The sequence below is a fragment of the Pelobates fuscus genome, chromosome 8 (assembly GCF_036172605.1).
Source record: "Pelobates fuscus isolate aPelFus1 chromosome 8, aPelFus1.pri, whole genome shotgun sequence".
NCBI lineage: Eukaryota > Metazoa > Chordata > Amphibia > Anura > Pelobatidae > Pelobates > Pelobates fuscus.
In genome coordinates this window covers 63,010,890-63,037,238 of record NC_086324.1, presented here as the reverse complement: position 1 = coordinate 63,037,238, position 26,349 = coordinate 63,010,890, and the positions used below count along the sequence as shown (strand labels likewise).

Sequence of the window (26,349 nt, the reverse complement as noted above, 5' to 3'; positions counted from 1 at the left end):
AAATTGCCTTATCTCCAGCGCCAAGTCTCCCTCAGCAATGCCGCGACCTCCTCATCGAGTGATGTCATCCTGGAGGTGTGTTTCCAGGCTGACCGCCCAATCTAGTGCCCCTCAAAAATACTCTATGAGATTCGGGAAGTATCAATCCTACCCAGCTGCACTTCCAAGCCATCTATTTAGTGAAATTAAGCGTAGGAGAGGGGGCAAGACAGAAGACACTATAAAGCAATAAGATGAAATTGTTATTGTGCCTACAGTGTTCATTTATAGTTTTGGACCAGAGTCTTGCCGGTTTAATGGACCATTATGGCCGATGGTGGGAGTATAATGCAAGGACTGGGCGTGGCTGCATTGCATTGTGCCGTATTTACAAAGGGAATGGCTCATATCTGTCTTTTATCCCTGTACATGTTACAGGACTTATTTATGAAAAACAAAACACGGTTTTCAGTAAAGTATAATTCGTTGGAAATTTAAAGTATATTTCAGACTTAAGATTAAAAATCACTTAGGATTTTCAACAAATTACACTTTAGCAAATAAAAACGTGTCAGTAAATCTCTTCAGTGTTAAACCGACTGGGTTAGTCTCTAAACCCCATATTGTAATAAGTGAAAATCTGAATTGGAAAACTGAGGCAAAAAAGCTGGTCTGGATAAACTCTCCAACTTATAATCACAGTTTGGTTCATGGCCTCGGTTGTGCGATTCAGAGGTTAATTCCCTCAAACTCAGAGTTTAGTGAATAATCTTGTGTATAAGAAAGGAAACTTACGCCTGAGAAGAGGGGAGTTAGGGCCAGTTATTATATATATATTTTTTTATCTTAGAGATTTTGGCATATGTTTTGCAAGTTGGTTGTTAAGCACAAACGACAGTTTACTAAAATACCTCATTTTGTCATTAAACTGTATTGTTAATGGGGCAACGTATTTGTCTGTGCAATGGGGACATGAAAATACATTTGTATAATATAGGACACGTGTTTATATATACGCAAGGAGTAAAATTAGAAAAAAAGGAGACAATTCCTCTTCATTTAGGACAATAAAACATCCTCTGACCCAGAACAAGCCGGAGGAGAGGTCTCATTGTGCTCTCAGACAGTAGATATCACAAGCTGGACAGCACAGAAAAGGCAGGACTACACTTTGTGATGTCTGCACCAGCTCATTCTGGGCTCCGTCCACCGTCTCTGTGTCATATTTCTCACCGTCTGGCGTGTTGGAAGCTGCACAAGGCTCAGGGGAGGGTCTGTCTAATATTCTAGCGCTCTCATTATTGCCAAATTATATGCGCTGACCTTCACTGTCATCTTGAAGCAAGGACGTGTAGTACCAGGATAGACACTCGTTACTTACAATGTCCGTTGATAACCCACTTCGTTGGCAGAAATACATTTTTTATTCATTATTGTACATCTATAGAATAGCCCTGTTTTGCTCCATGGTGGGAGGTGTGGTAATCGCATGACATTAAATGGTCATGGCATGGCAAGGGTTAACCAGTTTAATATCACTGCTTTCCTTCTGATAGGATATCAGTGGACCTGATTGTACAGGAACACATAGGTGATTTTCTACTAAATATTTAATATTTGGTATCGGAATTGCAAAATTTGACTATTGGAGCTGAACTGGATGTATAAATCAGATCTGAGTAGTCACTGAAGACTATGCAGGTATACAATGATAGACTGACCTAAAATTTCCTTTGTGTCTGCTAAATAGAAGTTACTTTTTTTTTTTTGTTTATTCTAAACACCGAGTTGTAGTGAATCAAAAACCGAATCACTATTTTTAGGCTAATATAGGCAAGCTGTGACTAGAACTTAGAGAATTTATTTTTTTCTAAATGTGTTTTTTGCCTAAATTTTGCAAATCAGTTTTCAATATAATGTAATTCTGTGTTTTGTGAATAAACCCCGTCATCTTTGTACTTATCAAGGCCAAAGCAGTCAGCTGATGCCCGGCGAACCTTATCTTGCCTGTTAAAATGAAAAAGTGTAAAAAAAACCAAAACAAAACAAAACAAAATGTCTGACAGCTCTGAAATGCCAGTATGTTAAACGTATAGAGCGTTATAATAGTCAGGTACAATGCAGGTCTGCCGAACTCCAGTTTCCATTTCCCAGAACACTTCAAATATGTGCTGAATGCGGCTTGAACTACGTTTCTTGGAAGGTATAAATATCTGTTCTAACAGTATCTTAGAAAGAGGATGATCACTATGTATTGTAAAATTATATATTTTATAGTTAGACGTTAAAGGGAACCTATAGTACTAAATATAACAATTGTTATTTTGGGACTATAGACTCCCTTTGTGCACACTGTTCAACCCCTTTTGCCATGTAAAAATTAAGTTAAATAATTAAAAAATATATTTTATTAAAGGGAGCTTATAGTCCCCCAAAATAGCAATCAATATTTTGGGACTATAGGTTACCTTCTGTCAACCCCCTTTGGTGCTAAAATTAAAGCTTTAAAGATTACTCACCTTGTTTCCAGTGCCCGGACATGCTCCGCTGCAGCCTCCACCTCGACCTCCAGTTAAGTCAGCAAGCATGGAGAATAGAGAAGCATTGGACTGGTGAGCGCATGTGTGGCAAAACGCTGTGCTCCTCTAATCAAATGCTGCTATATGGCTGCAAGAGCATTATAGGAGATGTAGTCCACAACATCTGGAGTTCCAAAGGGTGCCTCTCCCTGCACTAGAGGCTTGCTTAACCCAATAATGCAAACCTTTCTGTTTGTACAAAATGGCAATGTTTTACATTACAGTAAATGTATTAAAATACAGGGCAACTGCACCCAAACCATTTCTTTGAGATGAAGACGTCTGGGTGAGTTTTGTGGTTGTTTAATCTGTTTATGTGAGTACCTTTATTAATAGCTCCAAAAACAGAAGACAGAAAATGCATTTCCTGTTATAAAACATAAATTATTTAAGAAAAGTGGGTTATAGGTAATGATGAAAGGTCATATAAGTTTCAGGGTAGGTTGGTTATAGGCATTGGGGAAGAGTAGTTATAGGTAATGGTGAAGGGGGGATTGTAGGTAATGGAGAAGGGTAGCTATACATTATAGGGGATGGCAGGGAATCAACTTGTTACCATTTTCCTGTGCATTTTTATAAAAGACATAAAGATGAAGCATAAACAAAGAAAAATGATTCCTGGGGTCTATTTACTAAACTGTGAACTATGATGTATTGCTAACTTGTAAAATGCAGGCCGTAATAGCCTTGGGGGAAAAACTGCAAACACAGTCACATCAGTCTCAATTTTGCACGGTGGTTGTTCATGTCCCGCACCTCACTGCTAAATGAATACACCCCTAAATCTCAGATCACAAAGATATTGTAAAGTAAGAAAGACACACGCAAAACAGAGAAGTGAAGGGAGAAATGATGGCAAGTAAATGTAAGAGTTGAAAATTCTTATATTACTAAAAGGCGCGATGAGTACCCTGGCAGCAGAATAGGCAGACACAGGGGGAGAGAGAAGAGATACACAGCCCTGATATTGTGCTTTGTTTCAGACAGCAGCACATAGCCATAGATAACAGTGAGCGATTAGATGTGTGTTTTATGCTGACCCAGGGAGAATGAAACTCAAAAATAAGTTGGACTCGGAGATAGAATGAGAGAGGCCGGGCAGCCTAAGGAGCTAGGGAGAGATTAAGGGTTTACTCTTACACGGAACCAATAAGCTCATGACAGTGATAAGTGTAATGAGTTTCACCAAGGCCTGCAATCCACAAACCGTATATTTAAATACTATTTCTGTAAACGTGGCTAGAAAATAAGTGTTGTAAATCAGATTCGGGGAGAGGTTTCCGTTTTATCAGTTACATTTTGAGCTGGTCTTAAAGGGATCTATCTGCCAGATCTAATAAAATAGACTTTCTCTCTATGCCTACGTTTGCCAAATCCACCATATTTTCCTGTGCACATATCGCTCCCACATGAAGATGAATAATGCATGAAAGGTACTGCCCTGTAGTATGGAGCATTCATGTGTTGCAGGAGGAAAACTGATTCATTAATCAAAGATAAATCCAGAAGGAACTGGTTTAAAATCGATGGCTGATTTTATATGAATTTTAAACATCACCCGTGAAACTGCACATTTTACATGTTGTGTGTTGTCGTTTTTTGCAATGCCGAAATGGTGCTGCATCATTATAACACAGTTAAAAGGGTACTCTTTAAAATAAGGCCACTTATTCCGAATCCTGCAACCGAAGAGTCATATCATCAAATTACGAAGTTAGTTTGGTTCATTTGTGACTTGGAATCTGGCCCATGTTTTAACTTAATTTTAAATTCCTGACAATTCACACTTTAGAGAATAATCATGTTTTAAAGTGTATTTTCAGATGTTATTTCATCTTAACTAGATGTCTGGGCACAGAATCCAGTCTCAGGTCTCTCCATATATTTGCCTAGTGCTGTTGTTTTAGTGGCCGATACTCTATAGTATTGTATCCCTAGAATTACCCCATCTGCAGTCTGCGCTTCTGTCTAACAGCTTCCCAGTAATTAGACTCATTCATTATTTAGTATAGTTTAATCTGATGATATAATAAGTGAAACACACTGAACGCGCGGCAATAATAAATGGGCCTTACACAGCTGAAAGCACTAAACAAAAAAATGCATTTAACGAGGGAATTAATGAAACAGAAATCTCCCCTCATCGCCTTAGATTTAATCAAGGAAAATGAGGAATTGTCAAACCGTTCTTACTTGGCATATACCGCAGCATTATTTATATTACCAACTGGGAATTCTTAACCTCTTTTAAGCCGTAGAAGTTAGCAAAGCAAACCAAAGCTAAAACTGAAGACTTAGATCTAATTCACGTGGCCCATTATAGACGGACACGTGACAGTTTGTTAAAAAAAAAAAAAAAGAGATCGCAGTAACTCATGAAGCTTTGTGATAACCAACAGGGAAGTTTTATAAACAAATGACACCGATGCAACGCTGTACTGAGAGCAGGCAAACTTTGGAATTCAACTCCCATCATCCATAGGAGGGAAATTGTGACCTAGAAATTTGGTGAAATGGCTTTCTTATGATTCTCAGCCAGCCGTTCACATACATTTATAGTGGCAAGATTAAGTTCGTTGCTGACTGTTTTCGGCGTATCCTAGGCGTGACAATGAGTTATGATTTAGACACTTTTACCATAGGATCTGCTGACACATGAATTATTGTAATGGTATTTGTGTGTGTGATGAGTCTTTAGTACTCTGGAGAAGTTTTACTCTATGTAAAAGCTTTGCTTTATGTTTAACCACGCCTAGTTGATGGGCCTGGGTGTACTATAATGCAGATTCAGATTGTCCTCTTTAATGTCTTTTGTGTGAGTTTTGAATAGCTTGGAAGAGAATAAATTAAACATCTGTGTATTCACCTGATCGCTAGAACAAAATAATTGAAACATAGAATAAAATCACTCTAGCTGCTCATAGGTTCCTTGCAACCATATAGAACCATGTGACGGCAGATAAGAACCATTCGGCCCATCTAGTCTGCCCAATTTTCTAAATACTTTCATTAGTCCCTGGCCTTATCTTATAGTTAGGATAGCCTTATGCCTATCCCACTCATGCTTAAACTCCTTTACTGTGTTAACCTCTACCACTTCAGCTGGAAGGCCATTCCATGCATCCACTACCCTCTCAGTAAATTAATACTTCCGGATATTATTTCTTTAAATCTTTGCCCCTCTAATAAAAATTGTATTTTGTATCTTATTATTTAAATTCATATTTTTAAGTAATTACTGTGGTATTTTCCCTAGGTGCATACCCTTATGTAATATGCTGCGTAGGCGTCTTTCAGTACAATACTTAACACACTACAAATTAAGAAACAGTATTTATAATTTGACTACGTGGTAATTGGATGAATTTAGAATCCTGGCAGGACTTCAGCACTTTAGTGATGGGTTAAACAGCCCCTTCTCTAATGTCTATTGTGGTAGTGCCTGGCTCCGTGTCCCTGCCTTCCATACTTTGGCTGCCCAGAGCTAAGTTCAGTCCATGTAACACCACGTTCTCTGTGTTGTATAACAGAAGGCCACCAGCTTCAGCAAGGGCTTGAGGCAACGTCAAAAAATGATGTAGGCAATTAGTGTGCATGCTAATTAGCTTGTGACAGCTCCATTCTGCCTTTGAGCTAAGGGAAACACATCCTTTGTCCTAGTTCGTGGACAACTTTATTTAGAAGACAGTACAGTTTGCTCGGAGACACAAATACGTGCCGAGTTGATATTATCGGATCCGAGCAGCGGGGAAAACAAACAGAAAGAAATGTGTGCAAAAGTAGGAGACGTAATTTGGTTTGCTGGTGCGGATTGTCACCATCTAGCATATGGGAGAATTAGATATGTGATATATTCGCTGATTTCGAATGACAGTTTAAACGCCCTCGCAAACAATCTTCGATTTAAAAGACAAAGTTAACCCAATAAAAAATAAGCACAACTATTTCTACAAAATGCGAGTGTTTACTGTCACAATTTTATTTGACGCATACATTCTTCTCATCCATATGAAAGAAATTAGCATAATAAAGTTATGAAATAAATTATTTTTATTCAACTTGAAAATAATAAAGTATGCTGTGGACCAGTGCGCACTATTCTTGTCCTGGTTAAGAATCAATATATTTGGAGGTGACTTGGTGGAAAATATCCTGCTAGAAGTTTTAATTTTAGCAGTCACAAATTCGGTTTGGCTCTCGGTAAAAGATATATTGTATTGAATAGACGGAACATCAAACAGTTTTCTACAAAGCCTGATGAATCCTAAAACGGATATAGGGTAAATTATTAGTTATTTGAAATTGGGTTATTCGCGTTCTCAGGTGTAAAGATCAGAAATAACCAGAATATTGTATAAAGAGGCTCCTCTCGAGGAAAATCCACAGAGACTCTTAAAACTGACAAGGAACTGATAAAATAAAAATGTGATCTAAAAAAACTACTGCCAGGAGCTATGGGAATACCTGACATATGTAAAAACATATTTTGTGAAGTGTTTACGTTGGTGAAGTGTTCCTAACTCTCAGTAAGAAATATTTAAGGCAAAAAAACAACATATAGTGAGGACCTTTATAAAATGAAACTTTGACTTCTGGCAAAGAGCACCTTGTGTTAGAGACGGCAATCAGAGAGTTTTCCCTTTTACATGTACCAGGGGATGTTTCTAGTTTAATCCTGAGATCCTAGGCTTGATATCTCACTAAGTCTCAGTAAAATCTCTCTTCTTCACAGAAAATTGGGGAGTGCAGTTTACATCTCTCATAACCAGGTTCGGACTCAGTTTTATTGACTTTTGTTCTAGCCCTATAGGAGGGCAACCAGGATTAATATAATTTAATGCAATTGTTTAATAGGATTTGCTGTCATGCAGGGGTTAAACAGCTTAGGATTTTGAACACAGACAGAATAGCAGAAATCTGATCTAAATCTACAAATCCAGCACAGTCGGTCTTCCTTTGATGGGTTTGAAAACTCCAGGAATTTAGGCTTGGTTGAGTTTGACGCCAGTTTGCGATTGTCATGTTGCTCTTAGCTACATTTATAATGCACTCCCAAAATATACATTTATCGAAATACAGGGCTGGCCCGTCCATAGGACCCGACTCCAGGAGGGGACCCGGTGGCATGCCCTGTGTGCCGCCGGGTGTTTAGCCCCTCCAGCAGTCTGCACTGCAGGAGAGAGCCTCCGGTCTGCAGCTCCGCTGGGTGTGAGCTGCAGACCATGTAATGGAAGGCTCGCGAGCTCCCAGAGAATTCCCGTGGGTTACCATGGCAATGCTCTGACCGGAGCGCGCAAAAACGTGGTCTGCAGCTCACACCAGCTGTAGACGAGAGAGACAGCCCACTGGACCACCAGGGAAAGTAGCACTAAAAAAGGTATGTGAGAGTGGGAGGCTCATGACAGCCTCCCCACAGCCTGCCTCCCCCACTGTCACCCCCATAACCTGCCCCCCCACAACCTGCTAATCACCACTGTTATCCCCACAGCCTGCCTCCCTCCACTGTCACCCCCACGCTTTTCCCACTGTCACCCTCACAGCCTGCCCCACACCATGGGACCTACCACTGTCAACCCCACATCCTGCCATCCACCACTGTCACCCACACTGTAATTGTCACCCTCACATCCTGCCACCTACCACTGTCACCCACACACCCTGCCACCAACCACTGTCTCCCCCACACCCTGCCCCCCACTACTGTCACCTCCACACCCTGCCCCCTGCTACTGCCACCCCCATGGGCACTACACAAACACAGACACTGCACCCATTACACATTCACTACACAAATACAGACATTACATCCACTAAACACTCTGCATCCACTACGCACACAATGCATCTCCTACACATACACTGCCTTCACTACACACACTGCATAGCATAATGGATGTGTGTGAGTTTTGGAGGTGGCGGGGGACAGCATTTCATCCTTCGACCCAGGCAGCAAATTGTCTTGGGCCAGCCCTGATCGAACATCTTCAGAAAAATGATCTGTGTTCCCGCTTTGTATACAGCAACAAGTTTACACTTGAATATAGACAAGAATTATATCTATTAGTCTATGCTTTTAGATGCACACTTAAATACATACACACAAGTGCATAGTCTACATCCATTATATATAAACATTTAAAATCTATATAGTTAGTAATTTTACTGGTTGTGGTTACTTTTATTTTCCGTATTGATATTGTATATTTAAACAGGTGCACGATTAATCCAGGTGCATATTTGATCTGAATATCAGCCTTGTTTTGAGAGTGACTGTGACTTAGACACTCCAGCAGGTCACGTGGAGATTTTGTGCTCCTGTTCAGATTTTCATACTCAACGATATGTAATCGGGAAGCTGGTTGCAATCATTGTAAGCCTTCGGGAAGAAAGGACAATGGACTGTGCGTGGTGTACCATGTGCCGCCTTACCTCGGCTCGCAGCTTTTCACCAGCTGCGGGGCTCCCCCTTTCCAACACGAGTTCAGGTACACGGGGAGACCTCAAGGAACAACAGCTGATGCCACAGATGGCAAATCACGTATTTGGCAAGAATTGAGGTGTGCAAATCAATTGCCTTAATTACTTGTCAAGTCCATTTTTAATCGAAGAGTTAAGGACCCTGGAAAAAGGTGGAACAACAACAAATAATCAAAGGATAAAATGAATAGGTAGAAATATAATAAAGATTATAAAAAATTAAATGAGTACACGTTAGTTGTATCTTAGAAATAGTGCATGGTATCTCTTTAAGAGATGCGATTTTAATGTCTACAACCACTGAAGCATTGAAATGAAGACACAGCATGGCTAACATACACCTTGTGATATCTCAGCCAGTCCGGGGCTGTGGCACAAACTTAACACTTACTTTGTGATGGGCTGCAATGCGAGCTCTTTGTATTGACCATCCCACCTGCCATTTGCTTGTGTGCGGTTGGATGGACATGCCAAACACAATAGGCGTTATAGTAGACAGAAATGTGTAAAGCAAAAATTTGAAAGATAACAGGGCTACAGAACAAAGGAACGGAGAAACATAAGAACAAGGCTGGATTTTTCGATTGCTCATCCTTCAAACGCCTGAAGTGACTACAAAAACAATATTCTTCAATAAACAGCCTGCATAGATTTCTTTTTTGTCAATTACACTAATTCTTTTCAGCCTTAAAGAGACATTAAAGTCACCAAAACAACTTTAGGTTAATTAAGCTGTTTTTGTGTTTAGACCATGCCTCTGAAGTCTCACTGCCCAATTATCCGCCATTTAGGAGTTAAATCACTTTTGTTTCTGTCCACGCAGCCCTAGTCGAACCTTCCCTGGCTGTGACTGACACAGTCTGCATCCAAACAAAATGGTTTCATTTTCAATCCGATTTTAACTTTAGACGTTTTCATCTCCTGCTCTGTAAACTGAACTTTAATCTCACACAGGAGGCTTCTGTAAAGTCTAAAAAGCTATTAACAGTGCAGGAGATAAGAAATTCTACATTGAACAGACTGTCCAATAAAGGAATTTGAAATATTAGATATCTCTTTACAGGAAGTGTTTAGGAAGGATGAGAAAGTCGCATGGAGGTAGGTGTGAATAGGGCTGTATAAACAAAGTGATTTACCTCCTAAATGGCAGATAATTGATCAGTGAGATTGCATGGGCATGATCTAAACACCAAAACTGCATAATTAAGTTAAAGCTGTTTTGGTGACTATAGTGCCCTTTTAAGTAAATCCAAACCATATATGCATGTCAAAAGTTACGGGTTAGTGTTTTCTGCTTAGTGGAAGGGTTAACTGTGTCTTCAGATGGTTATAAATTACATTGCCCATGCTCCACAGCCAGCACTTAAAGGAGCACTCTAAGCATTATAACCACTGCAGCTTATTGAAGGGCTTATTGTGCTGGGAGTCTCTGAGTTCTGCCTTTCAGTTCTTTGCCATAGCATTTTGGAGCTCTCATTAGCATCCATAACTAGCCTTCTCTGCAGCTCCACTGATATTACAGCATGGGTTGTATCAGGTGAATTTCTGTCCAATATGGGCAGCAATGTTAGGCTGAGAATACTAGGTGTGGGGTAGTCTAACTCTCAGCTCATCATTCTATTCAGGCTATATTGATCCTTCAAGCAAAGCTTAACACTGCAAATGAATGTGCTAAACTTGGCACTGAAAATACTTGTGAACTATACTTCCCATGATGCACAGCTTCTCGCTAGGCCTATACACTGGCTGAGCTTTGTGGGAAATTAAGCTAACAAACCTTATCCATACCAAGGTTGATGCTAAACCTGCCTCTATCCCGGCTGAATATCACAGGCCATGCATTTTATTAGTTCTAGGTTAGCACTAAGCTTCCAAGGTCAGATAGACCTCTTCTTCATACATGGAGTCTAGATGCTAAGTTTAATTGTTTCCTGAAAATAGATATAGGAAAAAAAGGATAGATGGAAAAACAAATGTCAACAAAATCAATAAGCTACAAGTATTTAGACTCATGCAAAAAAAAAAAAAAGTACAATCGGATGAACAGGAGGGTGTAGAATGGAATTATTTGAATGTTCTAGAATTTATATTCCTTGACACACTACAAAACAGGAGTTATAACATCTGATACAGGCTAATTAATGATAATCTACAAACCACTGATAACTTCTCCAGCAGTAAGGAAGTTAATCAGTTTGACCCCTGAGTTGTAGCTTAGTTGTTACCAAGCATTATATTTCTTGCTGTTTGAAGCCTCATTGTTTCCCCCGGGGAGAGGATTAGAAATAGCATTAACCTGGCTGATGTACTGGTTTGCCAGCGTTTGTCTGGGTCAATGGAACATTTCCTTCACTTGGAAGAGGCGCGGGATTAACAAAGCAGTGTTATCGCTGCAGCTACAGATAAATCTGGGATGACACTGGAAATAACAGATGATGCCACTATAGAAATAGCCCACGTTCGGTACGACAACTTACTACAAGATCTGTGCATCCACAGCAAGGGGAGGTATTACACATACATCCCCAGCTTTTACTCCCCCTTTTGTCATGACCATGGCAATAGTTTCATATTAAGATTTCAGTCTTGCAACTCTTTTTAACCCCTTAAGGACACATGGCATGTGTGACATGTCATGATTCCCTTTTATTCCAGAAGTTTGGTCCTTAAGGGGTTAATCCACAAAGTGGGATGCTTATAAGATCACAATATACAGAATAACCTTGGTTTTAACACTGCCCTGTAATATACATTCATCATTGCTGGACACCCCCACCTGCACTGGTTAGAATAGTAGCAGTATTCTGGCCTCATTCCCTGGAAATGGGGAAAACCATTTCGTTTTAGAAGCTGGATGCTGATCCTGTTGTCCATTTATTGGCTGAGCGTATACTGACTGCACTCAATGATTGGCATACTGTTCCGGGCTGGCTAATGATGCACCACTGACACTGCTGGAAGTGGAGTTACACCCCTTGGCAGCAGAGGGGTTAAACTCTGCATGTGCAGTGGTTCATAGCGACAAGCTGTACATACAGGCTCCAGGCACCATGACAACCTCAATAACTGAAGTTGTAATGATGCTTGGAGTGACCATTAGTGGGGGCTAAGGCTGCCTATATATCTATAGAATTGTTCATCTGTAGACATATAGGTAGCCTTGCCCCCACCATACTGCAGCCATTTGGCAATTGGGGCTAGTGATAAGTGTTCCAGTTATTTGGGTGATAATATGCAGTAAAACATGAGGAAGCAATATAAAAAGTGTCAATGGGAAAGGATAAATGATATCTTTAATGTCCACAAAATGTGTCGATTCTGTGTAAGGCACATTGTGAGCATGCCAAATGTAAAAGGTTTTTACACATACTCAGACACAGCATATGCACTATTTATTATAAATGACCAACTCTTTACATCTTTCGGTATTCATTTTCATTTCAAATGCTAATGGGATAAAACGGAATAACTTTGCTAGTTTCAGAAAACATATTTGTTAATGTAAAAATGTGTGCTTCCATTAACAGTTATTTGAAAATGAGTTCTATGGTTGGACCATGTTATTGGATGCTCTTCAATGATTAAATCACAACCGCTGCTGAAAAACATTTCATTTATAGTGTGTGCGTGGCTCCATACTCGCTGTATGTGCCAAGTTTTAAAAGCTTAGAGATAAAAAGATACTACAAATAAAGAGAAAATAAAAGAAGTTATCCTGTGCTACATATTTATTATACCGATCTCCTTTTTTTTTTTTTCTCTTCTAGTGTGCTCAGGGACAGAAAACAAACTGAGCTCTCTGTCAGACTTGGACCAGCAATACAAAGCCCTGCGCAAGTACTACGAAAATTGTGAGGTGGTGATGGGGAACCTGGAGATAACCAGCATTGAACATGGACGTAATCTGAGCTTCCTTCGGGTAACTTATGTCTTGTTTTTTTGTTTATTATGTAAGGATACTTTGTCAATCAGTGTACCAATGATCAGTTTGTTTAAAGAGGTGCTGTATAGTCATCCCTGTAAGAACCAACAAGCAGGTATTGGCAGGTACTCCTCTTACTTTAAAGGGACACTATAGTCACCTGAACAACTTTAGCTTAATGAAGCAGTTTTGGTGTATAGAACATGCCCCTGCAGCCTCACTGCTCAATCCTCTGCCATTTAGGAGTTAAATCTCTTTGCATGTGACTTGCACAGAAACACTTCCTGTAAAGAGAGCCCTATTTAGGCTTTCTTATTGCAAGTTCTGTTTAATTAAGATTTTCGTATCCCCTGTTATGTTAATAGCTTGCTAGACCCTGCAAGAGCCTCCTGTATGTGATTGAAGTTCAATTTAGAGATTGAGATACAATTATTTAAGGTAAATTACATCTGTTTGAAAGTAAAACCAGTTTTTTTTTCATGCAGACTCTGTCAATCATAGCCAGGGGAGGTGTGGCTAGGGCTGCATAAACAGAAACAAAGTGATTTAACTCCTAAACGACAGTGAATTGAGCAGTGAAATTGCAGGGGAATGATCTATACACTAAAACTGCTTCATTTAGCTAAAGTAATTTAGGTGACTATAGTGTTCCTTTAAAATCTTAGTTTCTCCTGACTGGTGACCACATCCATACTTTCCTGCCTTCAAGCACCTCTAGAGTCCTTTTTCTATACATATCTGGTTTTCCAATCAAACCATGGCAGCATTAAATAGCTCCTTCCCTTACAGCAGAAAAGGACATGGAACACAAATTTGGAAATTAGTATAACTAGTACCACTCACTAGGTATCAGTCAGTCATTTTTTTTGTAATTTATAGAAGTTAGGAGGGAGCCTACTTTAGCAGGCCAATATTTTATTTTACGCTCCCGGGTCACTATTTTTGTAGGTTTAACCAGGGTTCAGCCTCTTCCCTTTCTAATGTCCCCAACCTTCTCCCACCATTCTAGGTGCATGATGTTCCATCCGAGACCCTGCATCCTTATCAAACACCCTCCTTTTTAGGTCTTACTTGTCTGTTTTAACCCTCTCTAATTGTTTACGGTACAAAAATAGTGAGAAGTGCTGTCCTTTGTTGGATCCAGGCACAATAAATGTTTGTTGCATAAACAATGTGCTGTTGAATCTGGTGAAGGATTTTAGAATTTAGATAATAAAATGGTGCATACCATAACTGAATACAGGATATACCTGATGGTTGCATTGTATATTAATGAAGCTTGCGATTTAGTAGCTGAAAGCCAAACAGTGTATAAATGCAGCTTACATTTGCTGACTGAAATGGATAATGGTAATAGGCATCTCCATTTAGAACTAATTAATATTAGCATTATCATACTATTTTAAACAAATTTACATAGATGCATCCAGATCATAAACATCTCACCTAGTTTTGTCAAGGCTAATCAGCTCTTCTCTTCAGTATGAATATTCCCATTATCTTGTTTTTTTTTGTTTGTTTTTTTCTCATTTAGGGATTTTTAGCATACGAAAGTTTTAATGAAAAATGCATTTATAAAAGTTATCATGCTGGTCTATTAATCTATTCAACACAAAGGGTCAAGCAAAATCCTATTCTATTTTTTAAAATACTCGGTATGTCATTGGTTAAACACCCACTGATTTCCATTGCAACCTGAACATGTGATATCTCTCAATTAAAACATAGTGATGGGGCATTATTCGTCTAGCGATGGTGGTCTGCTAGTTGGTGCACATTCCAATCAAAGGAAACAAACAAAACAGTGTCTGACTATTGGTTGTACAGTCACCAACCATACCCTATAACAAGCATACACAACAAATGCTAACAAAGCACACCGTTTTTCCCTGGACACCAATACTGCTAGTGGCCACTAACCCACCGCTTTAAAAAAATACATCAATAAAAACCCCAAAAGAGAAAAATCAAAAATGTTTTTTGCAGGTAGGATTACAATAACAAACAATCCCAATAACTGTATCTGGATTTTATGCTCATGGCAAGATTGAAACTCCCAATTTAGAAAGGCTCTCCATTATCATAGGTAACTACAAATCACATAAAGCTACATTAACGTCCATCAGGGCAGAGAGGAAAAAATTGTTAAATTAAGCTGCAGGACTGCACATGTCCAGTTTTGCTGTAGGTGCCAATAGTTTGACACTGGTTATCTTGGTGCACTTACAATAATGCCTTGTCTATCTGCAGTCACTTGACTGCTGTAGCCCAGTAGATGTCCCATATCCATTGCCAGGTCTTCACATAGAACACTCGGTGCAATATCTACTTTTCTGACCTATGGGTACCTGATAAGAGGAGCCTATGGTTTGATGTGAATGAATGTGCAGAATCTGCCATTCTGACATGAGACTTGTGCTAGCAGACTCGTGCCCTTGGGAGATGTAGAGCTAAGGGAGGTGCTGTCAATCTACATGACAGGTGAGCTACACTTCATTGAAGCTGATATGGAAGTCATGTCTTGTGTGTTTCTCCACCTAGCTCTCCGTTTAACTCTTTTCATACCAGGGACACCAGCTATGCATGGGTATGGACTTGTTTTCTAAACAGAAGTCATCCAAGTGTTCACAATGACGTTATCCTTGGATCGTCTGTGAGTATCAAATGTAGCAGAACAGTGATTTCATTGGGATCCTGCTCTAATTAAGGATGAAATGAAACTACAAAACTCATTACACATATCATTTAAGCCGAGTCTAAATCGCTCCAGCCTTCCCAGAGGTAAAAGGTAGCAGCTCGCACTGAGCATTTCCAACCTAATAAATCCATTTTTCATTTAAAAGCCTCAACCACTAGAGAGAGAGGTTCTATTCTTTGCTGTTTACCAAACCCTATGCTAATACACTGTGTTATATTTTTCATTCACTGCGTAAATCAGTTAGTCCACACTGGGATACACTGTTAACAATGCTATAGTCAAAGATTAGGAATTCCATTTGAATTTGATGAACGTTACACAAAAAGTGGTCTTTATCATCACAATCAGCACCATTTATACAGAAAGGTGATTTTTTAGCAAACCATAGACATTCCAAATCTATGTTATTGTCCAACATTGAGTGAAGTTTTAGAAAAAAAATTTTTTCGTGGTGATGTTACCTTCAGTGGCAGGTAGACTAAAGGGAATTTATATTCCCAAAGTGCACAACCATATAAGAGTCCAGCATAAAATCATATCAAACAAACAAAATAAATAGACTTTGTGCAAATATTGTGTTGTACCTTTAAAACAACTAATTTGGAGTCCAGACTATCTGATCAACAAATCAGTTTGAAATATATGAAATTCTCACGGGCAAAAAACTCACAAGTGGCAAGTGGGTCAGCGCCACTCACACTGGGGGGGATCAAGTCCTTGTGAGCGGTGATCCTTTATAAATAAAGTAAAGCCAGGTCAATGGAGCGTAAGCTTCAATTTCATTAATCTGATAGTTAAAAACATCACAGGTAAGCAGCAACCTCAAGTAAAGTTGCTGTGTATGAATAGGGATACTGTCCGCCTACTGTCCGATATGTAAACAATCAGTCCGGTGTTTCTATGGCAATCCTCGGCGTCCTTTCATGTTAAACGCTTTTCACTTCCTGTATTAGCTGCCATAAAGCATGATGCGTATTACCCCTACTCCTAAGGGCTTTCTTGATTGCAGTTGTCATGGTACTGAATGGAGGGAGTGTCAGTGGACTGCAGGCACCATGACCAATTCAGTGAGATGAAATGGTTAAAATATCCCATTAATAATATGTAGGAAAGTGGGGGCATTAAACAGGTTGATATATGATTTGAGGTTATACGTAACTTCATCTGATCTTCTAAGGCTCAAACACATTTCCTTTATAAGGACTTTTCTTACACTTTCTGTGAGGCTCACATCTTGTAGCTATACAACAGATACTGCAAACCTCTACTTCTTGGAGCCATACAACAGATACTGCAAACCTCTGATAACCATCTGCCTGATCACATTTGAATGCACTCTTGCCAGATACAAATGCCAGATTTCCATACACACAGGCAGGAATTGATATATCAGGAATAGCCAGGCCTAAAACCTACATATCAAAGACACAAGATATACAGAATGACCCAGAATATAATAAGCAACTCATATTTAACCCCTTCATGCCGTTAGGGCATATTATGCCACACAGCACTTTCTTGGCTTAAACGCCACAAACAGAAGGCTGATACAAGCTCTAACAGGTCATAAACAAAGCAGTAGATACGAAATTCTAAAGTGAACACTCTGTGCAATAAGGGAAGTTTAAATAATTAGACCTCTTTTTCAGGAAGTGTGTAGGAAAGTTAGGAGATAAACATAGTGATTTAAAGGGACGTCATAGGCAAGTGGTCTGGATACCATGCCACCCTGCAAGTGAAAACATTGCCATTTTGCAGAACGAAAATGCCTCTAGTGACTGTCACTCAGACTGCCACTATGTCCTATAGACTGTAAGCTCGTTTGAGCAGGGTCCTCTTCAACCTATTGTTTTCTTGTAATTGTCCGATTTATAGTTAAACCCCCCCTCTCATAATATAATAATATAATAGCGCTACGGAATCTGTTGGCACTATAAAAATGGCAATAATAATAATAATAATAATAATAATAATAATAGAGGTTCTTCCGAGCAAATAACCCAGTTAAACTCTGCTGTTTCAAAAAGATGGTCTCAGAGAGACCATCTGATTGACGCTGTATGTACTTATGCTACGCATATGCTTTCCTATGGGATGCATTGGATTGGCTAAGATCATCAATCTCAATGATCTCAACCAAGGAGGTGGAACTGCAGTGTGGAGACTGGCACTGCAAAGGAGAAAAGGTAAGTAAACTAAATTTGTACTCCTTAGAGGTGGTGGCGGGGAACCTAAACTCCCAGTAGGGCACTATAGCGTTAGGAATACACATTTGTATTCCTAATGCTATACTGTTCCTTTAACTCCTAAATGGCAGATAACTGAGCAGTGATACTCCAGGGGCATGAGCTATGCACCAAACAGCATCATTATGTTGTCCTTAGAGTGTCACTTTAATGCTGCTCTAAGTTCAGGGCTGGGAGGTGGTAGTTAGTCTCTGCTTGATCTTTTTGAAAGTTGACACCTTCAATAGTCCTTCCCATTTATCCCTACCACAACTTGACAACAGACAATTCATACTAAAATGAATAGCATTATCAGGGCAGAGATCCTTTCATTCCAGCATTCGGGAAGCGCTATCTAATTATAATCCGCAGACATCCCCGCTTTTCTCTGGTGAGCCCACTCCCCAGATTTACAAAGAAACACAAACAGAGATCTCTTTCAGTACAAAAATAAATGCCATCGGCCAGAAGGAAAATCCACAGCTTGCTTTTTTTTCTGTCTTGTTTAAATAATAAGGGGGAAATGGTTTTCTTGTTCCCTTACCTAAAATAAATTCATTGAATACCGCCCAAGGGTATAATCACCGCTCTGCGTACTAAAATCTTATAATATTCAAAATTTGCAACAAATCTTGCTAAAAAATAAAAATGTCCTTTCTTTTGGTTTGTTTTTTATTTTTCCGAAGCACCGGTCTTTGGGGGAGGTTAGGCTACTGCGTGATTTGTTTTTAAAAAGCTAAAACGCTGACACTGATTGCAGCTATGAAAATGCAGCAAATACAAATGGATTCTTCCTATCACTATGGGATTTAGAGGCCTTGGGGAAGTATTGTTAAAATGCAGTCTATAGCCATCGCACATAGAATGGCAGAAATATAATGATCTATCAGAAGTGAGATTTTAGGATGCCAGCTTATTCTGTTTTAGCAAAACAAGCGCTTAACGTAACCCTTTCAGTTCTATAGACCAGCATGATGAGGTCCAATTTTGATAAAGCATTTTTTTAAAAACTTTTAATCTGTGCCTTAGATTATTTATCTAAAATATACAAATATCTATTTCTGCTGTTGCACACTAAATAAATCATATAGAAATTGCCCAAACAGAAAATAAGTTGCTAACGGGATTCATTTGTAAACTAGAAAGATGTGCAGAAAACGGTGTGTACTGAAATAGAACTTTGAGACAAAATTAAATAATTTAGTGAAGGTTTTATAAATGATTTTGCATAGAGGAATTGTAGGGTAACATAACCACCATGGGATGGGCCAGAAGGAGACAGTGATATTGGGCCTGTGAAGTGATTGGGTTTACCAAACTGGCGGTGTCTGTCATCCTGTCATGTGTGCATGGCAAGCCGACTGACAGTCTGTCTGGCCAACCCCACTTAGGGCAACCCGATATTAGCATTTATATACCACCAACATGTTCCGCAGAGTTTTACAATTTCAGAATGAGATTATTTCACAACAGAATGCCCTGCTCAAACAAGACTACTATCTATGAGGATTTGAGGTAGGCAGATATGTATAGTTAGGTGTCTCACCCATGGACACTTACTGGTAAGTTGGTCTAACTAGGATTTGAGCCTTGGTTTCCCAGTTCTAAGGCAGTGATATTACCACTGCTCCAACCAACCTCAGAGTGCAATTGTAGTGTGATTGTGTCTAATGATGTGCAATGCTTATTGTTGACATTTCCAGAACCAAACACAGGGCAGTGTGGAGTAATTTATTCATTATGGATTGCAAATATAAACACCTACCTCTCAGGTGCCCCTATTTAGGAGGCTACTCCCTATTTTGGGCCCTAATCCCTATGTCCATTGTTTCTATTGTAATATCTAAAATGCTCCACATCAGTAATACTCACAATAATGAGTCTATAAATTAGAGCAAATGTGTTGCATAAATTATTTGTAAGTCACCTAAAATTTCTCAGAAAAGCCCACGCCCTCACTCACACATCTTAAATAAAGGGTTCCTGTTTGTCCATCTGAAATGTTGGGAGGTATGTAGAAACATACAATGTATGCAAAATATAAAATAAACTATATTTCACCATAAGAATTACAAATGTTTTTTTTTAGTCTGCCTTATGGTAGTACTGCTGCAGGTTTAAAGGCATATGAGACACATAATTGTCACTTTTAAAGAAATCTCCTTAGTAACACTTCATGGCTGTCTAGGCCTAAGACCTTGCAAACTCTACTCACAGGAAGTGGATCATAGCTGCCGTAAGAGACGCTCATAGTGCTGGATTAAAGGTGAGTTTAATAGGTCTTTGACCATTTGGAGGTGGTGCAGTAATCTAAACATTAATAAAAATTAGGTGGCTTGCCCTGTATGCCTTCAGGTGCACGGGCCCTCCAATCAGTCTGCCCGGGGAAGAAAGAGCCCATCGCCGCTGTGCAGCTCCGCCGGGTGTAGAGACCATGAGGTAGTTGTCTCTCGAGCACCAGGGAATTGATAACTGCGTAAGAAAAAAAAATGTATTTCAGTGTGGTGAAGCTAGTCACTGAAACACAGCCTCGCCATGCATTGTCACACCTCCATACACATTGTCACCCACCCCACACACTGGCACACTACCACAAACTGTCACCCCCACTTCACCCTTCCACACTCACATTGACCCCTACTAATCCTGTCACTCTCACCCCCTCCAATCATGCCACCTCATTTCCTGTCGCTCTGACATACTCACCAATCACATTAATACCCCCTAACACACACCTTCTCTCGCACTGTCACACTTACCCACCAACCCTGTCATACTCATCCTTTATGACTATGTTACACATATCTCCTTCAACCTGCCACCCTCACCCTGTCATATTTACACCTCCAGCCCTGTCACACCCCTAATTAATCTGCCACACTTAACCTGTCCCATTAATCTCCCTTAATATTGTTACACTCACCCCCCTCAACTTGTCACACTCCCTCCTCCCAGCATGTCACAATCACCCTGTAACATTATCTCCCTTAATCGTGTCACATTCATCTCATCAACCCTGTTTCATTCACCCCGCTCTCAACTTGTCAAACTCACCCTGCCACAGTTACCATGTTACTCACCCTGTCACAATCACCCCTTGAATACAGTCATCATACACACACAGTCATGACATTTGATTTGCCATAAACACAGTGCACAAAGGCCACATGCAGCCATACATACACACTGCAGCAGCTACTGTACACACAAATAGTCCCAAAAACAAACATACACATGCTCACAGAGACATACATTCACACACAAGGATACTAACAGTCAGACACACACTCTCAGGCACATACACAGGTAGACAATGCCAGACACACTCAGAAATACTCACAGCCAGAAACACATTATGACTGCGTGTCTGTATTTGTCAAGGTGTGTCTCTGTGTGCATCAGTGTGTTTGTGTGTGCATGCATGTGTGTGTATCAGATAGTGTATGTTTTGTGTATCAGTGTGTATATGTGTGCGTGTATTAGTTTATGTCCATGGCTGCAGTGAGTGTGGTATGGTATGGACAACACAAAGGTAACGTGGCAACATATATAATATATAAAATATACATATACCATGAATGGGGCAACACATAGAAGAACATATAAGATAATATTTATATAACTAGAAAAGCTAAAATTTCTAGGGAAATTGTGTGAAGTGTTCTTGCCTCCACCAGTAGTCTACAACTGGAGTGGGCGGAGTGGCTTGAGTAACTGTTGTGTGGTTAGAGTTGCTGGAGTAACTGTGGAAAGGTTGGAGTGTGGTTCACTCACTCTACAGCAAGGGCAGAGAAGAGCTTTCAAATCTTTCAAATCCCTCGAACATTCCACCAACTGCCAACCGGAACTAATAGATTTCAAATAGGGCGGAGAAGAGCGGTTAAAAACAAACTGCTCCAAATTGCTCACTTCACTGGCGGTTGCCATCTTCAAACGGTCGTATTTTAAGAAATATAAATCCTACAGCGAAGAGCTTAATATTGTAAAAATCACAAGACCCAGACCTACATTTTGATGCATAGTATGTCTCTAAATATATTAAAAATTAAGGCACAGTCGCAGTTTAGATATTGCCCTTCAAATTTGAGATGGCTAGAGTGGAGTTTCAATGAATGTCAATGGACGGAATGAGTTGCAAACAAAGGGTCATATTGTGAAAACTATCAGGACTATGGCTTAGCCGTGGACATGTTTAGTGGCAGCAGGGATAGCTGAACATTTTGATATAAGATTTGTGTAGGTGGGCTTGAAAATGAGCTCACACTCTAGCTTTTGTCAGCTTACCCCTCTAGTTTTGAACATTTCTCCATTCATTCCTATGGGACCAATTTCGCCACAAAAACAACGATATTTCGTGAACCATTCGGCAAAACGTTCCACAAAGTAATAGCACACCAATCGGGAATAATCCGCACGTTTCAGCATATTACTGTCTATGTAGTGTAAAAACTGTGGGAGGAGTTAGGGTGGTAAATTTGGCTATAATAATAAGAATAATATATATGTGAGATAACATTAAAGGACCACTCTAGTGCCAGGAAAGCATTCTCGTTTTCCTGGCACTAGAGTGCCCTGAGGGTGCCCCCACCCTCAGGGACCCACTCCCGCCCGGCTCTGGAAAGGGGTAAAAACTTACCTTTTTCCAGCGCTGGGCGGGGAGCTCTCCTCCTCCTCTCCGCCTCCGTTCCTCCCCGTCGGCTGAATGCGCACGCGCGGCAAGAGCTGCGCGCGCATTCAGCCGGTCACATAGGAAAGCATTCATAATGCTTTCCTATGGACGCTTGCGTGCTCTCACTGTGATTTTCACAGTGAGAATCACGCAAGCGCCTCTAGCGGCTGTCAGTGAGACAGCCACTAGAGGATTAGGGGGAAGGCTTAACTAATTGATAAACATAGCAGTTTCTCTGAAACTGCTATGTTTATAAAACAATTAGTTAACCCTAGATGGACCTGACACCCAGACCACTTCATTAAGCTGAAGTGGTCTGGGTGCCTAGAGTGGTCCTTTAAGTGGTCTTGCTATGCAAGAACACACATATATATATATGAAAGGATTATAGAATATGTTGGGGAAATGTCTATGACACTGTTTTCTTATCTGTAACTATTTGGTAAATCATTTTGTTTCCAATACCCCCTTCACATGGACACTTATGTACACACAAATGTAACCATACCCTGCAATTGTGTATAAACGATTAGCATTACTGCACTTTATATTTGTTTATTGCAAATTAATTTAGTTTGCAAACTATGCCATTACTACAGTCAGAGAGCTCACAACGCAGAAGCTCAGGGAGCTGTGATGCTGCAAGCCTCTCAACGATGAATACAGAGACTAACTCTCTGTGTCCAGTGCTGCAAGCCCGCCCTTCAATATAACTTCAGCTTCTTATACACACACAATGCAACCCCTGGTTTTTTGTTTTTTTTTTGCACTATGAGCGTTAGTAGGGACCTCATGTCTGAGTTTCATCTAAGCTCTAGCAAAATCTAGAACCACCACTGTAGATAGTTATCCGAAGGCTTCATGATAAATTGGAGTGTTTTCACTCCAGTGAGATATGTTTTCATATCTCTTTATGGAACCTTGTGTATGTCATTATTTTAGTGGAAGGCTCCATTAAACAATAAGAAAGTTGGAGAGAAATTTATTTATTTTATGGCAACTGACTGCATCAGTCTTTATGTGCTCCATGAATATACAATGCAGATAAACAAGATAAATATATATTATCATTGACAGGCAGATGACAGGTTGGCATTAATAAATAGTGGTCTAAGGCAACTAGCATTCCAAATAGTAGTTAGTAAACTCTCTGTATTATATCCAATGCGGGCAGTAGTCAGTCATTTAATGCAAATCGGATATGCGTGTGTGCATATGTTGCACTCAGAGAAAAAAAAGAGTAAAATAATATGTAGAACAATGGGATTAACACATTTTCTGTTTTTTTGTTTTATTTTAAATATGCTATTTAACATTTTCTTGACAAAAACGTAACAATAGATCATGCTTACTAGTTATGTCCCGAACAGTTCGCCAGGAACTGTTCGCCAGCGAACATAGCTTGTTCGAGGCGAACGCGGCGGGCGAACATATGCGATGTTCGGTCCGCCCCCTATTCATCATGGAGGTGGGAGGGTCTGGGAGGGAGGGTCTGCTGCTGACTGTGAGGTACAGGGTCAAAGTTTACTCAATGATGACGAATAGGGGGCTGACCGACCATCGCATATGTTCGCCCGCCGCGTTCGCCGTGAACAAGCTATGTTTGCCGGCGAACAGTTCCCGGTGAACTGTTCAGGACATCACTAATGCTTACATGTGAGTGAAAGCATATTAGAGCACTTTGTTCTTACATTAGTGCAAAGGACAGGTGTGCATAAAATCTTTACAGAAAATGAATGTTAATTCCTTTTAAATGTTATTGATATTACTGCAGATTATGATATTGAAATGACTTATATTATATCAGTAGATATTTAAGAAACATAGTAGAGTCTACTTACTATCATGCACACCTCCAAAGTGACCCTATTTAGGAGGGACAGCCTTTTTCTTTTAGCCCAAATGCCTCTTTCCCTCTTTTGTAGGAGTTCATATTTTAGTGTGGATCAATTACTGCCAGAGCAATAATACTCACAGGAATGTGTCTTTAAACTACAATAAATGTGTGAATGAGATACACTGTTTATTTTCTAAATTACATTTTGGTTTTATAAATTATCAGTAAGTCACCTAAAATATCTCAGAACAACCCCGCCCCTTAACCCCTTAAGGACCAAACTTCTGGAATAAAAGGGAATAATGACATGTCACACATGTCATGTGTCCTTAAGGGGTTAAAGTGTCACTCTCTCTCCATTTCAAATGTTGGGAGCAGTGGGGAACTACTGCCAGTGTAGTGGCACTGGGGCCCGCGCGTACCCATGCAGTTAGGGCCACCCGACGGCAGTGTATCTTCAGGGGGCCAGTCATGTGCTGTGGCACATTGACAGCGCTTTTAATAATTTTAATGCTGGGAGGAAGTAACAGCTGGTCGCTTCATAGCAGATAACACTGAGTGAGGAAGGACATACAGTAGAGGGGTGTGGATTGGGAGAGCCAGCTTCTAACTCCCAACTATCTCAGCCAACCAAAGCGACCCTACTGCACCCAAAAAGTATTAAAAAGGGTGCCTAAAAATGTGTACATTCTGACCTGCAGGTGTGTCTGTGTATTCTCATGTGTGGCAGTGTGTGCTCCTGTGTGTCTTCATATATGTATGTCTGTGTATCTGTAGGTGTGTTATTGTATATCTGTGTGCCTGTGTATCTGCATGTGTGTTATTGTTTGTGAATGTGTGTGTGTATATCTCTGTCTGTGTATCTGCATGTGTCAGTGTGTATCTCTGTATCTGTATGGATGTTAGTGTTTGTGTGTCTGTGTATCTGCATTGGTATTAGTGTGTGTCCTTGTGTAGCTGTGTGTGTCTGTTTATCTACATGGGTGTCAGTGTGTATCTGTGTATCTGTGTGTGTGTGTGTGTGTATGTGTATCTGTATGTTTCAGTATTTGTATCTGTATGAGTGTCATTGTGTGTATTTGTGTATCTGTATCTGTGCTAGTTGTGTGTCTTTGGATTTGCATGTGTCTCAGTGGGTGCACCCATGTGTCTGTGTATCTGTCTGTGTATCTGCATGCCTGTACCAGTGTATCTATGCGCCTATATGTGTGTCAATGGTTGTATCTGTGTGTGTCAGTGTGTGTATCTGCATGTGCATCTCTGTGTGTGTATGTGTATCAATGTGTGTGTGTCAGTGTATATGTATATGTGCTTACATCCCAACTTTCAAATGCCAACACTACACAAAATGCACCCCTTCATTCAAGTGTCAACAATACAAGCAGCACACACACACACACACATACTCCATACAAAAAACAAGTTTACATGTAAAAACACAAACACTGTGCAGTGCAAAATATAACATTGCAAGGATGGACAAATTGTAGATCCAGCTGGCAAAGCATTGTGGGAGATGAACGACAGATGGGAATCTAACTTCTGGCACTCTTGCGATGGGGTTGGGGGGCAAAACATTATTTACTACAGTTCTGCCACTGGTTGGGAGGTATGCTCATGTAAATGATTTTTGTCAAAACATGGCAACAGGAGGAATAAATTATTCCATTACATCCTTTCTTTACACCATTTCTCTTCAGCATCGATAACGATTGCAAAAGGTGCATTTGTTATCTCATTCCACATGTTCAAGATCATTTAACGAGGACTCCACAGTCTTGCAGGTTCTTTTGTGGACTCCCATGTTGTATTCTTATCCTTGAACTAGAAAGCCCCAGTGACATGGGTTGTTGACAGATGATGATTGCCAGTAAATATGATACTTGAAAACTACTTGCGCTCACTACCTCCCTGGCGGTGTTGTGAAATAGGTAAAGCAGCTGTTCATGCAGAGTTCCAATTC

General features: G+C 40.0%; 1 protein-coding gene across 1 annotated transcript in view; it reads left to right on the top strand.

The window, feature by feature from the left end:
- ERBB4 (erb-b2 receptor tyrosine kinase 4) overlaps positions 1-26,349 on the top strand; it is a 797,331-nt gene that overhangs the window by 321,879 nt on the left and 449,103 nt on the right. Inside the window, exon 2 of the mRNA XM_063429955.1 lies at positions 12,803-12,954. Within this exon, the coding sequence (XP_063286025.1) occupies positions 12,803-12,954 (152 nt within the window). The remainder of the gene's footprint in view (positions 1-12,802; positions 12,955-26,349) is intronic.